Source organism: Miniopterus natalensis, chromosome 18, assembly GCF_054644295.1.
Source record: "Miniopterus natalensis isolate mMinNat1 chromosome 18, mMinNat1.hap1, whole genome shotgun sequence".
In the NCBI taxonomy this organism is placed as follows: Eukaryota; Metazoa; Chordata; class Mammalia; order Chiroptera; family Miniopteridae; genus Miniopterus; species Miniopterus natalensis.
In genome coordinates this window covers 42,003,070-42,017,383 of record NC_142098.1, presented here as the reverse complement: position 1 = coordinate 42,017,383, position 14,314 = coordinate 42,003,070, and the positions used below count along the sequence as shown (strand labels likewise).

General features: G+C 45.0%; 1 protein-coding gene across 2 annotated transcripts; it reads left to right on the top strand.

Moving 5' to 3' along the window:
- Window positions 1-1,252: 1,252 nt before the first annotated feature.
- LOC107539420 (uncharacterized) lies at window positions 1,253-13,986 on the top strand. 2 transcript variants are annotated; one of them, XM_087826996.1, is made up of 3 exons: window positions 1,253-1,436; window positions 9,010-9,133; window positions 10,358-13,986. In XM_087826996.1, the coding sequence occupies exons 2-3, from the start codon at window positions 9,013-9,015 to the stop codon at window positions 12,724-12,726; spliced, it is 2,490 nt and encodes an 829-aa protein (XP_087683122.1). In that variant the 5' UTR covers window positions 1,253-1,436; window positions 9,010-9,012; the 3' UTR covers window positions 12,727-13,986. The 2 variants fall into 2 exon arrangements, with proteins under 2 accessions (XP_087683122.1, XP_016071397.2); XM_016215911.2 differs by lacking the exon at window positions 1,253-1,436 and adding an exon at window positions 2,028-2,094.
- The last annotated feature ends 328 nt before the right edge of the window (window positions 13,987-14,314 follow it).

Sequence of the window (14,314 nt, the reverse complement as noted above, 5' to 3'; positions counted from 1 at the left end):
CAATAAAAATATATGTATTTTAAAAATAGGAATGCTATGTGGAATGCCTGGGCCTGTGCGGCTTAGGTGGCTGGAGCACTCTCTTCCACGGAAAGGCGGTGGGTTTGATTCCCGCTCAGGGCACATACCCAGGTCGCAGGCTCCGTTCTGTTCAGGGCACAGGAGGCAACCAAGGAACGTTTCTCAAGACACCAGTGTTTCTCTTTCTCTCTCTCTCTTTCTTTTCATCTCTATACAGTTAATTTAAAAAGGAAACCACTTCCTTGGGTGAGGATTGAATAAAGGATTAAAAAGAAAAAAACACACGCTACAAGACCGGGCTCTGCTGAACTCAGGCGTGTTTCTCCGGATGAAACTCCTCTGAGGTCTCATCTTCACCCTCCGCTGACGGTTCCCACGCGCGTCTCCACCACTGTTTCTGACGAGCTGCATGATCGTAACTCAACGGTTTCTGTAAATCGCGGTCCATAACCACCTCCCCGGCGTCCGTTTCTCACGCGCAGGAGCCGCGGCAGTGCCCGCAGCGACCCGCAGTTCCCCGCGGGGCGAGGAGATGGCGCTGGGCGGCCCCTTCCGCGCGCGGCCCGAGGGCAGCGACTCCGTCCCGCCGCCGCACGGCCGCGGACCCGCGCGCTCCGCCCGAGCAACCGGCCAGGTCCTGAGGGAACCGAACGCGCCTCGGGACGCTCAGCGGACAGTCCCGCGGTCCTGCGCGGGGACCCCGCCGGGCCGGGCGCAGGCGGGCGGCGCTCCCCGCGGGAACCCGAGGCCGGCGCGCTCCTCGCGCCCCGGGGGCCCAGGTCCCCCTCCTCTCCCAAGTCGGGCCGGGCCGACCGTCCCAGCCCGCCCGGGCCTCCGACTCCGGGCGCTGCGGGAGCGGAAGGGCGGCCGACGCGCTCCGGCCGCCTGAACTCTCTGGAAATGGCCCCGCGACTCCTCGTGCCCTGGGACCGTCCTGAGCGGCGCGCGACCTGAGGCAACGTCTCCAAACGCGTGGCCAGTTGCAGACGAAACTGCCCCGGAACCTGCAAAGCGCCGCCGAGACCTGAGGCGGCGCCGCGACGCCTCCCCGAGCCCAGGGCGCAGACCCGGAAGCGGGGGACCCGGCGGCTGAGGAAACTACATTACCCAGGAGGCAACGCGCCGGGCGGGGGGCCCGCGGGGGCGGCGACGGGAACGCAAAGGGGGAAAAACCACGGCGGGCATCGGACGCGCATCCTGTTAGGGGCGCTTCCGGCGTCTCTCCCGTGAGACATTTTGGACCCGCGCCTCGGTTCACCGGCTCAGAGGCTCCCGGGCCTGCGGTCGCCTCCGGAGGGGCCGCAGGGAGTCACCGCCGCGCAGGGGCGCGTCCGAGGCCCGCTGACCCGCAGCCGTCGGGGACCCGGGGCCTCCGAGCCCCTCAGCTCCGCAGAGCCCGCCGGCGCCCGGCCGAGGTGAGCGCGCGCCCGTCACGTCCCTCAGCCCAGGCCCGGCGCGCGGACCGCTAGGGCTCGTGGGCGACACGCGGTGCGGGAGGGCGCGGGGCCCCCTGGGCTGTGACGACGCGGGGAGGCGGGTCGTGCGGGGAGCTTCCCGCTCAGCCCCGGGCCCGGGCTGCGGCGACGGAGGGACGTGGATTTCCCAAATCTAGTCACGGGTGCGACCCACTAGGAGAGAGGGTGGCGGCTGGGACCGGGAGGCGCAGCCCTGCGACATGAGGGCCCCGCCGGGTCCGTCCTGAGCCCCGAGGTCGCGGCGTCTCCGCGGGTCACGGGGCCCGGGGCTGGGCACAGGCGGGGCGGCTGAGCCCACGGGCCCCGCGGTGGTTGCCGGGCTCCCAACAGGCCGCTGTTTCCACAGGTTCCTGCACCTGCGGGTCGCTTAGGGGCGCCGTTTTGTGGGGCATGTTTCAGGGCCTCGCACTCCGGTTTGCTTTTTTTAATGTTCTCTTTTTTTTTTTTTTTTTTTTTGAATCCTCACCCAAGTGTGATTTTATCAGTTTTAGAGGCACGAAGGAAGAGAGACAGAGAGAAGCTCCCCTGTGAGTGGGAGACAGCGGCTGGCGGCCTCCTGTATGTGCCCCGCCAGCCAGGCATTGAGCCCGCAACCTGGGTGCGCGCCCCGCGAGTCCAGTCCGCCCCCCCCCGCCTTTCAGTTTTGGGATGAAGCTCCCACCAGCTGAGCCACACTGGCGGGGGCGGTGCCTCGCCCTCTCCCGACGTCTGAGGCAGTGGTGTCCCCTCACTGCTGTGCCCCTCTCCCAGTCATTGGGGCTGGGGACCTTAAACAGACACCGAGCCCGGTGTCGACCTAAGAAACGACCAACCTGTAAGGAGGGTTGTTTTTTTAGCTCATTTTTACCAAACTGACTTTTGCTGGGAAGCTAAATCTCTATGGATTGAGGAAACGCTCTGGAAAAAGGCAGTTTTGCAGCTTGCTTATACGTTACAATCAAAAGGGAAGGCCAAGAGGGTTACCCGAATTTCACTGGTGATAGATTAGGGAGGTGGGAGAAAGCAAAGTTAGAAAACCTCTGGGATTGGATAAAAAAGTAAAGTGATAGACATACTTTTTTTCATAGGTGGATACCCGGTAGTTAACAGCCAAAATTAACATGATAATAATAACAATGGAGATTTGTCGTCTCTGCTAGGGTGAGTTTGTTGCTTTGAGGGGTCTGGAAAAGAGGAAATTTCTTTGTTATTGCAAAGGCCTTTTCTCAGGTATGTGTTCCTAGATGCAAAAAGACAAGTTAAGGTGAAGGTTGATCTTTGTTAGGGAAAAACATTGCCTTAGGACAAGACTACCCCCCATGATCTTGCATTTAGCTAAAAAGTTCTCATCTCAGCCCAGCTGGGCATGGCCCAGCAGTTGAGCATCCATCTAGGATCCAGGAGATAACGGTTCGATTCCCTGTCAGGGCACATCCCAGGGTTGCGGGCTCCATCCCCAGTCGGGGGCATGCAGAAGGCAGTGGATCAATGACGACTCTCATTGCTGATGTTTCTATCTCCCTCTCTCTTCCTCTCTCTGAAATCTATAAAGATATATTAAAAAAGGAAAAAAGTTCTCATTTCAGACCATCCTATGTGGTTACTTTTGGTCTCTGAGTTTGTAAGGCCTCCCCTGAGCTTGTGAGGTTTAATATGTGGCCGCTTTTTGTCCACACATCCCCCTATGGGTAGTAAATCAATCCAAAGGATGCATTAATGGCCAACTTTTTGGTACGATAACGAGGTCTCACAGTGGTAGGAAGGCCCATTCTTAGTAGTTCTCCTTGGCACTGTTTGTCCTGACGAACAATGGATCATTGGGGATGGGGCAAGACAGTAACCTTGGATGGAAGTCAAGGCCAAATTTTTTCTTTTTTTCAAAAGGGAAAAGTAGGTAAATGAGAGGCAGTCAAGTCTTATGGGCCTTTATTAAGAACATTCCAGATCATTTCTAACCAATAAGCTATCATGATCCAGGTGGTGGTGGTGGTGGTGGTTTTTAAATTTTTTTTTATCACCACAGGATATTTTTTCCAGATTTTTTTTTCCCCCCATATAGAAAGAGGAAGGAAAGGAGGAGGGGTGGAGGGGGAGGGAGGAAAACAAACATCGATATGAGAGAGACATATCGATTGGTTGCTCCAATCAAGTCGGGCTGGAATCGAACCTGCAGCTGAGGTACTTCCCTTCTGTCTGTGGGCTGGCTCTGTAACCACTGAGCAAACCGACCAGAGCCATGATCCAGATTTTGTTGCCTGTCTCACTTTTCTGTATTTTGCATCTATTATGACATTTATTTACACTTTGAGGGCTAACTATACACCTTTTCAGTTTTCATAATTTGACCATGAGATGGGTTTTTACTTTCCACGGCCCATTTACTTCCCATTGGAAGCACTCAGGTGCTGTTACTAATCTGATTTCCATTAGTTATGCAATTGGAAGCTGTAACTTTTAAGTTTTAATTAGGGCCAAGGCTGTAAGAACAAAATGCTGTAAATGACTATTATCATCTAAAATTCCAGAGGCCAGGAGGATAGTAGAAGTTTTAAAAGTAAATTTCCTGTGTCAGCAGCAGTAATGGAAGGCATGTTTTTAATAGCCATTTTAGCTTCTATCTGAACTAACATTGTAGTCTTTGTTGGGTTGGGGGTAGGTTAGTGCATGCACATTAATAGGTTCCAGTGTCTATATATAAAATTCTTTAATTTTTCCACTAACTTTCTACAGCTTCTCTGTTCTTAATTTGTCTTTTTTTATGCATTCAGAAATAACCAACTTATTAGGACAAACTACTTTCTTTTAACTTCTCTTAAAAATATGACACTAGCCTGTTTTGCTCAGTGGTTAGAGCGCTGGCCCACAGACTGAAGGGCTGAGGGTCCAATTCACCATCAAGGGCATGTACCTCTGTTGTAGGCTTGATTTCCGGCCCCATTGGGGCACCTGTGGGAGGCAACCAGTCAATATGTCTCACATCAATGTTTCTCTCTCTCTCCTTCCCATTCCTTCCTCCCTTCTACTTTCTCTAAAAGTCAATGGGGGGGAAATTTTATATCCCTTTCCTTCCTTTTGCAAGCATTTTTTTCTAAATTTCAAAAGAGAAACCATAAAGAGTATTATTGATAATACAAAAGTTATACACCTTCAGCAATTATTAATATTAGCAGACAAATAAAGATAATTAATGTTTAATATCAATTTGTAGGTATAAAGGCCTTGTCGATGTCTTGGGTTGGGTGTCTATCTCTGATGTCGTTGGCTTCTCATCCTCAAGAAGTCTTTGATCTCTGCTGCATGTCAATTTATGGTTATGTATCTGATAAGGTCCCTTTCAATAATATTGGAGAGAGTCTTTAGTTAATGTATTTTCTAATGGACAAAAATCTCCTAGTTGTAAGTTGTGGTCTCTGAAGTCTTTGTCTCCCAGGAGCACCCTGTGAAATCAATGTTACTGATTTATCAGTCCCTGTAAGCTGGTTAATGAACCCTTGGTGATAATGCAAAATGTCTCCTTTTAGTAAAATTGATTCATATGTGCCTTTATCAAGATTCATAGGGTGGTTGGTGACTATTTCATAAGGAGAAAGGCTGTGTTTATTAAAAGAAGTAGATTTCAGTCCTACCCGGTTTTGCCCCATGGTTAGAGCATCTGCCCTCAGATTGAAGGGTGAAGGGTTTGATTCCAGCCCAGGGCATGTGCCTCTGTTGCAGGCTCGATGCCTGGCCAGGTCAGTGTGGAGGCAACCAGTCGATGTGTCTCTCTCACATCGATGTTCCCACCTTCCACTCTCTCTGAAAAACAGTGGAAAAAAATACCCTTGGGTGAGGATTGAAAAAAAAGATTTCAGGTTGAGGATCAGTATAGCAAAAGCTTTTGGCCAATGGAGATGAAAAGCTTCTAAAAATTTACCTAGTTGAGTTTTAATTGTACCATTTGTATGTCCCACCAATCAAGAGAACTGGGGGTGATAGGCATAATGAAAGTACTGTAGAATAGGCCAGGTATTACAAATGGATTGTATTATTTCCCAGTAAAATGAGTCACTGTAACATAGAGGGAATTTTCCATTTGGGAGTTAATTTTTTTTTAATCCTCACCTGAGGATATGTTTATATTGATTTTTATAGAGAGAAGAAGGGAGAGAGAGAAATATTGATGTGAGAAACATCCATCGGTTGCCTTCCATACATAGCCTGACTGGGAATTGAACCCACAACCTTTTGGTGTCGGGAACAGTGCTCCAACCAACTGAGCCACCCAGAAAGGGCATAAATTTTTTTTCCTGATAATTTACCTACCATTAAGGCTGTTGCTCTCCTGCACGGGAATCCCTCAACCCATACAAATATAACCCATATTTGTATTTTTGAGATAGTGGCATTTGTATAAAATCCAATTACCGTACCCCAAATGGATCTAAAGGATGTGGAAAATGTCCTTGGGACCCATGGAATTATTTTCCAGGGTTATATTTGGACAGTTATAGCAACATCTGCTATACACTTTGAGCTACAGTACTGGTAATATTGTTTACTTCATAAAAATCTTTTTAGGAACCAATTCCTTTAGCTTATGTACATGTTAAAGCACAGGTAAATAAGCTCCTATAGTTAAGATTGGTTTCTTACTGGATCCAAGTCATATCTGTTTGTCAAGGACAAAGCCCTGCCCCCCCTTTTTACCTTTTTAAAATCATATTTCCTTCTGCCTGTCCATTGGAAGTACGAGTTTTTATGGGTTTTTTTTTTTCTTTATTAATTTAATTGGAAATGAGGAGTATTCACAGGTTTGGATAATTTGGCTTCTTAATACTGCCTGCATTAGCTAAATAAATTCCTTTTGCTTCCATGGTGGCAACTTTAGAAAGTCCTGCAATTTTGATAATTGCCAATTTTTTCAGTTTCTGTATGACATCTAATAATTTTGCAACTCATTTTCCATTATTTATGGGCTGCCCTGAGAACATCTAGAAGCCTCAGTGCTTCAACAATATTCTAAACTTGTGAGCTACACTGAAGGCATAGCTACTATCAGTGTAAATATTGGATATTTGACCTTTGGCTAATTGACAAATCTGAGTTAGAAAAATTAATTAAGCTTGTTGGGCAGGTCTTATTCTGGTAAATAAGAACTTTGAATTATGTCAACCATGAAAGTTATTGCATATCCAACTCAGTAACATCCCTATGTATCTTTCAAAGGTTCATCTGTAAAACAAATTAAGTCAGTGTTATCAAGGAGTTTCCTATAAATCATTCCTAGGAACAAGAAGGTGGTCAGTAAGCAAAACATCAAAGAAAGTAGCAAAGTTGCTGGGTTAAGACTCTTACATAGAGTTCAAGTACTATGTGCAGAAGGCAATTACTAGGCGACTGAAAGAAGTGTTGAGTGTGATGAGAATTCAGTGGGGACTCAACAGAATCAGGAGCATAAACAAAGGACGGCCTATAACTGTCTTTCCTGTTTTTTGCATAATATGTCTTTAGCAGAGACGGCTGTCATGCAGGGAGGGAGCCCTTTGGCTACTGAGTCTAGTTGCTGACTATAATAGCCTGCCCTATCAGGTGAATTGAGGCAGACTCGATTATCTATATCTATATACATATACATATACATATACATATACATATACATATACATATACATATACATATACATATATTGCCCTGTAACATTCCCACTTAAAAGAAGACAGGTTCTGGTTTAAAAACAGATATTGGTTGATTAGATAAGCTTTACTCCAGCTTAGTTAGGTGTGGTTAAGAACAGATAAAACAGTTGCATTATTTCAAGGGCTTTTTTAATTTTCCCCCTTTTTAGGGTAATTTTAATTTTCCTAAACTATTATCAAGGAGAAGGGGATACACCTCATAGTTCTTGGAACAGCCCTATGCTTGCTTTTGTTTTTTGTTTTCTTTTTTTCTTTCTTTCTAAATCCCAATTTAGTTTCTTATAATTCTTCTTAAGGTAAGCAGACTTCTCTACAGGAGTTTTCCTGTGAATCGTGTTTGGTAATTCTCTTGCTTTTGCTCCCCAAAAACTAGTAGGTTTATTAATTGGAAGAGGTCAGAATTACTTGTTCTAACAGTTAAATTCCTTTGTGAGCCTATCAGTCTCCCAGAGAAAATCGGGGAACAATTACTGCTTCCTTTCTGGCTGAGACCAGCTTTTCTCCAAAGTGTGTGGCAGTCAGGTTGGTGGATTAGCTTATGGGCATAAGTGGTCATCTGTGAAACTCAACTGGGCATGGGATAGAGGGCAACTGAGGCTGGGCCTTGAGTTAGGGTGAGGTGAAGAGAGGAAGGCTTTCAGTGGTAAATGTATAACAAGTGCAGCACTAGGGCAGGACAACTGTGGATATCTGAGATCTGATGTGGTTCTCAATAGGTGACTTTGAAGTAAGGAATAGTCAGGGATGGAGGCCTTCATATCAGAACTCAAGGCTGCCTATGTCAGTGGGTACCATCAGAGTCAGCGTAGTACTTAACCCTGTTTGAACATGCCAGGCACTCTCTGGACCATATATGCTGAGTAACGAGTAGAGAGGCAAGGAGATGACTGGTGCAGGGCAGGAGGAGGGCGGGGCTGTGGAAATTCAATTGTGAGACAGGCGTGGTAGTACTTGGAGACTGATTATGAATTTATGTTTCATGGGCCCTGCCTTTGACATAAAAGTGAATGAAGGGTGTGTCCATTTCTGGTGGTGTCTGCATGATATGATGTGGGGAATTTTAGGGGAACTGCCTGAAAAGAGGGGGTATTGGGGTATTGTTACTACATGCCAGGTTCAAAGGGTAGATGTGATTTATTTGCCCATCTCTTTATTATTGTTAAGTGATGTTATAGTGATCAATAGAACCTCAGTGAGATAACATATATCAGTGCCACGTGGTCTTAAAAATCTCCACTGGTCTGGAGAAGGGAGCATGGTAAATGAGATAGATAAGGGCGGTGGTGAAATTAGAATCCTAGGAAAGAAGCTGATCAAGGATCCTAGTGTCCCCATCATGGCATGTTTGTGTTACCTTTGTAATTGTGCCTCTGGAAATGTAGCTGTGTGAGAGACGTGTGGTTGAAAGAATTATGTGCAGGGGATAGTGCAGACTCAGGGCTCTGGGATTGAGATTTTAAGGTGAAGGGTGATGCCATGTTTTTTGTGTCTTGGAAGGACAGGGGGACCACAGGGATATTGCCTGACAAGACCAGTGTCAAATCACTCACACCCTCTCTATGGCCAACTTCTCTTTCTAAGCGATGTTTGTGACACCCACTGTATTAATAGATGAGTGGCAATTTGGCCTACATGCCAGACCCAAAGCTCAGGAATCATCTATCCACCCATCTGCCTATTGTGCAAAGACACAGAATCAATGAGAATGTAAGGAGAGAATGACTCCTATGGTACAAAGGCCTGGAATCTTATCTGATGTGAGGAGTAGGGGAATCAGATGAATGTGGAGGGTGAGGGGTATGACAAACTTGGAATCCTAGGAGACAAACTGATCATGGAATAACTCTCCATTGTGACAGGATATGAACTTTGAGGACGTGGCCATCATCTTCTCCCAGGAGGAGTGGGGGCTCCTTGATGAGGCTCAGAGACTTCTGTACTGGGATCTGATGCTGGAAATCTTTGCACTTGTAGCATCCGTGGGTAAGACCTTCACAACTTTCCTAGTTTCCTGAGATGATGTTCTGCCTTGTCTTTTTCTGTCAGAGGTATCTTTGTTTGTCCCACGACTAGATCATGGGCTCGGCAAATTTCACCCCACTGTCTTGTCATATGTGTGTGGCTGCCAGTGCTAAGCTTTGTGGAGTGCCTTGAACAATAAACTTCCCTGGATACTATTATATGCCAAGTTGCTCTAGACCAGTGCTGCTGCTCCACTCTGTTGTCTTTCATTAACACTTTGCTTACTGGCTATTTTGAGCCAGAGCTGTCCCATGTGGCTGGCTACTTTTCCGCTCTTTAAAAACTCTACATTGCTTTCAGACCTTAAGATTACTTAAGTTATTGTAAGTGCAGACACAAGTTATCTCGTGACTGGTCAGTATACACATGGAAACGTATATACTTGTGACCTGTCAGCAAGTTAAGATTAATCATTCAGGTTTTGAGTAGTTGTACAATAGTGAGTGCAGGTAGTACCCTGGTTTTTTCCACTGGGTAGGTATACAAGCTGGTCTCAGAGGCGGCTTGGTCCTGGTGAGTGGCAACAGTGGAGGGGCGTGACATAAGGGTTGTTTTTAGATCATACCAAGAACCCCACCTTTGCCCCCCGTGTCCAGTAGTGTTTTGGTGCAAGTACCACTGGCCACACCTCATTTCTAACTTTTCTTACCTGTACTTGACACTTTTCTGACTTGTCATTTCATCTGTGACTTCATGGCTACTGCCTACCTTCATGTTTGTGGCCTCCTTACACCACCTGTACTTTCACCTCCCTCTGCAGTATTCTCCACACTGACCTAAGCATGTGTTAACGACGTTGGGTGCGTCCTTAAGTCGCCCATGGACACGAGCCCCGCATTTAGTGAATGCTCTGGGAGAAGGACATAACCAGCCTTGTGCACAGCTCACCCGTGTCACCCACAGACAAGCTCTGCTGGATGCTTCAGGGGAATTATGAGTTGGAGATCCTGCTTCTGTTCCATGTGGTGCACACCGTCTTTGTGTTCTTTTTTGACGAGGCTGCCGCAATTTTCTGGTCTTCACAGGCCCAATAATGCACGGTAGCCCCTTTTTCAACCTATCTCTAGGGCCCTTATTTTTAGACAATCCTGTGGAACCAACCTATTATGTCTGACATCTTTGTAATGGGACTTGCCCCTCAGACCAAAGTCCACAACCATTTCTTCATCATTTCTCTGCTTTCAGGTTGTTGGCATAAAACAGAAGATGATGAGACCCTTTCTAAGCAGTGTGTATCTGTTGAAGGAGAGTCACAGGTCCAGGCTTCTAAGACAGCTCCAGCAACACAGAAGACCAATCCCTGTGAATGGTATGTCTCAGACTTGAAAGATATTTTGCACCTGACTGAGTTCCAAGCAGCAAACTGTGAATCATTCTTCAGTGACGCATGTGTGAGACACTTCAGTTTCGGTGCAAACCCTCACCAGCAACAGAGGCATACCAGTGGAGAGAAGCTCTGGAAAGGAGTCATGGACGGGGCCTCGTTTGTGACCAGGAGCAGCTTCCCTGTATCAGGATTGCCTTTCACCTATGGGAAAGTTGGGGAGGACTTTCCAGCCATCTCAGGCTTTCATCAGCACCAGGCCACTTTTAAGACTGAAGAGTCACACAATTATAGTGATAGTTGGCAGGCCTTTCATGGTGGAAAAAGTAATCTCCAGTTAGGTGATTGTGGAAAACCTGCCAGCCAAAACCAGAAACTTGTTCAGTGTCAAAGTGTCTGTTCTAAAGAAGGGCTTTATGAGTGTAGCAAGTGTGAAAAAGCCTTTAGACAAATCTTTAACCTTATTCAACAAAGAACAGTTGACACTGAAGAGATGTCTTCTGAGTGTAGTGGATATGGGAAGTCCTCTAGTGAAAACTCTGGCCGAATTGAACAGCAGAGAGGTCACACTGAAGAAAAGCCGTATGAGTACAGTGTTGGTGGGAAATGCTTTAAACAATACATGAATCTTATTCAACACCATCAACTTTATTCTGAAAAAAATACTTTTGAGTGTGGTGAATGTGGGAAATCTTTTAGCTGCAAATCTTACATCCTTAGACACCAGAGAGTTCACACTGGAGAAAAGCCTTATGAGTGCACTGACTGTGGGAAGTGTTTTAGTCAAAGCTCTGCCCTCTGTAAACACCAAAGAATTCACACTGGTGAAAAGCCATTTGAGTGTAGTGATTGTGGGAAATGCTTTAGCTACAAATCTATCCTCGTTAATCACCAGAGAATTCATACTGGAGAAAAGCCATATGAGTGTAGTGAATGTAGGAAATCATTTAGACGACACTGCCACCTTATTCAACACAGTCGACTTCATTCTGGAAAAACTCCTTTTGAGTGTGGTGAATGTGGGAAATTTTGTAGTTGCAAATCTGAACTCCTTAGACACCAGAGAGTTCACACTGGAGAAAAGCCATTTGAGTGTAGTGATTGTGGAAAGTCCTTTGGCCAAAGTTCTGCCCTCTTTAAACACCAGAGGATTCACACTGGTGAAAAGCCATATGAGTGTAGTGATTGTAAGAAATGCTTTAGTTACAAATCTATCCTCATTAATCACCAGAGAATTCATACTGGAGAAAAGCCATATGAGTGTAGTGAATGTAGGAAATCATTTAGACGACACTGCCACCTTATTCAGCACAGTCGACTTCATTCTGGAAAAACTCCTTTTGAATGTGGTGAATGCGGGAAATTTTGTAGTTACAAATCTGAACTCCTTAGACACCAGAGAGTTCACACTGGAGAAAAGCCATTCAAGTGCAGTGATTGTGGAAAGTTCTTTAGCCAAAGCTCTGCCCTCTTTAAACACCAGAGACTTCACTCTGGAGAGAAGCCATATGAGTGTAGTGATTGTGGGAAATGCTTTAGCTACAAATCTACCCTCATTAATCACCAGAGAATTCATACTGAAGAAAAGCCATTTGAGTGTAGTAAATGTAGGAAATCCTTTAGACAACTCTCCCACCTTATTCAACACAGTCGAGTTCATTCTGAAGAAAAGCCTTGTGAGTGGGGCAAGTCTGGGAAATCCTTTAGCAATACCTCTAGCTTCGTTCAACATCTGAGTGTTCACACTAGAGAAAGATCTTATGTGTGTAGTGAATGTGGGAAATCTTTTGGCTGCAAATCTGACCTTTTTAGACACCAGAGAGTTCACACTGGAGAAAAGCCCTATGAGTGTAGTGATTGTGGGAAGTCCTTTAGCCAAAACTCTACCCTCATTCAACACCAGAGAGTTCATACTGGAGAAAAACCTTATGAATGTAGTGATTGTGGGAAGTCCTTTAGCCAAAGCTCTGCCCGCTCTCAACACCAGAGAGTTCACACTGGAGAAAAGCCATATGAGTGTAGTGATTGTGGGAAATGCTTTAGCAACAAATCTATCTTCGTTAATCACCAGAGAATTCATACGGGAGAAAAACCTTATGAGTGTATTAAATGTAGGAAATCATTTAGACAGTGCTCCCACCTTATTCAACACAGTCGAGTTCATTCTAAAGAAAAGCCTTTGAGGGGTAAATCTGGGAAATCCTTTAGAGATACCTCCTTCAACACCTGAGTGTTGACACTAAAGAAAGACCTTATGGGTGTAGTGAATGTGGGAATCTTTTAGCTACATATCTCACCTCATTCAACACTAGAGAGTTCCTCCTGGAGAAAAGCCATATATAGATATTTAGAGAGGTCCTACACCTGAAACTCGGCTCATTGAACACCAGAGAGAACACACTGGAGAAAAGCCAAATGACTGCAGTGTTTGTGGGAAAGGCTTTAGGTAGAAATCTAACCTTTTATTCACCAGAGAATTCATACTGGAGAAAAGCCTTACGAATATAGTGAAGGTGGGAAATCCTTTAGAGAAAACTACTGCCTTGTTAAACACCATCGAGCTCATTCTGGCAAAGAGCCATGTGAGTGTGGCAAATGTGAAAAATGTTTTAACCAGAGGTCTGGTTTTTCTCAACACTAGAGGTTTTACACTGGAGAAAGACCTTATGAGTGTAGTGAACATGGGGAATATTTTCGCTGCATATCCCACCTTAAACACCAGAGAATTCACAGTGGAGAAAATCTTTAAATGTGCTAAGGATGTTTTATTTCCTCACTCAGTATAGCAACACTGGAGGAAACTCTTTGCCAACTATTTACCTGAATTTAAACATTTTTTAGTTGAACATACACTGTTTTAGATTTCTCATGAGTTTCAGGTACAAGTGCATCTTTAATGAGCTGCATTGTACTTTCTGTCCTGCCCAGGGCTATTACCAGATGTCAGTTTTTGTGGCTAAAGCTATTTCACCTCTACTCCTGGCACTGTACACTGCACAGTGTTTATCACTGAACTGCAGAGTGCTCAGGGAAGCTGACCTCTGTAACTTCTTTTGCTTGAGGAAATTATGAATACTCTGAGCTTTTGGCAGAATTCCTTTCACTCTGACTAGAGAATGGACCAGACAGTGTTAGTCCAGAGGACCTGTCCTCAGCTAATAAAGACTACCTCTTTGAACCAAGCTACCTGGCAAGGGTTGTTAGTATGGCTTTTATTAGATGTGTGTTTTAAGTCTGTTGGTCTATGTATACCACTTATATCTGTGTTCACTGAAAAATGGTTTATTAGTGCTAATGTTTTATATAGTTGGTTCAATATTTCTCATGTAATGTAAAATCTTGGGTTGCCCCTCAGTAATCCAAATGTCTACAAAACAGATGTGTATAAATTGTACTTCCTGCTACTTTGACTTCGCATTAGACCTCTCTAACTTTTGTCAGATAAATAGAACGTTAACCTTTCACAATTATAACTTTAGCAGTTCACGAATTCCACTTTCTTTTGTTGTTTTATAAAATTATTAACCTTCCAGAAAGCCAAAACCCCCAAATCAAAAGTTTTAATCTTCCTTTTACAATGTTTACTAATACATAACATATATATTATAAATATCTTACAGGTTTCTCAATTATATCTCAAAGGTGGGAAAAAAAGATTAAAGTTATACACACGCACACAAAGTCATAATCTCAAACACTGAGAAATATATCAGTGGAAGAAAATTTTTTTATTTATCACAGAGAACAAAAATAAACAATATACTTGTTAATATACTTTCCCCTGAAGAGAATACACTTTGGAGAAGTAAAAGATTAGT

Excerpts from the sequence above, each read along its gene's own strand:
- LOC107539420 (XM_087826996.1), top strand. The coding sequence starts at position 9,013 with ATGAACTTTGAGGACGTGGCCATCATCTTCTCCCAGGAGGAGTGGGGG. Across the intron at positions 9,134-10,357 it reads TGCACTTGTAGCATCCGTGG|GTTGTTGGCATAAAACAGAA; the intron begins GTAAGACCTTCA and ends CTCTGCTTTCAG.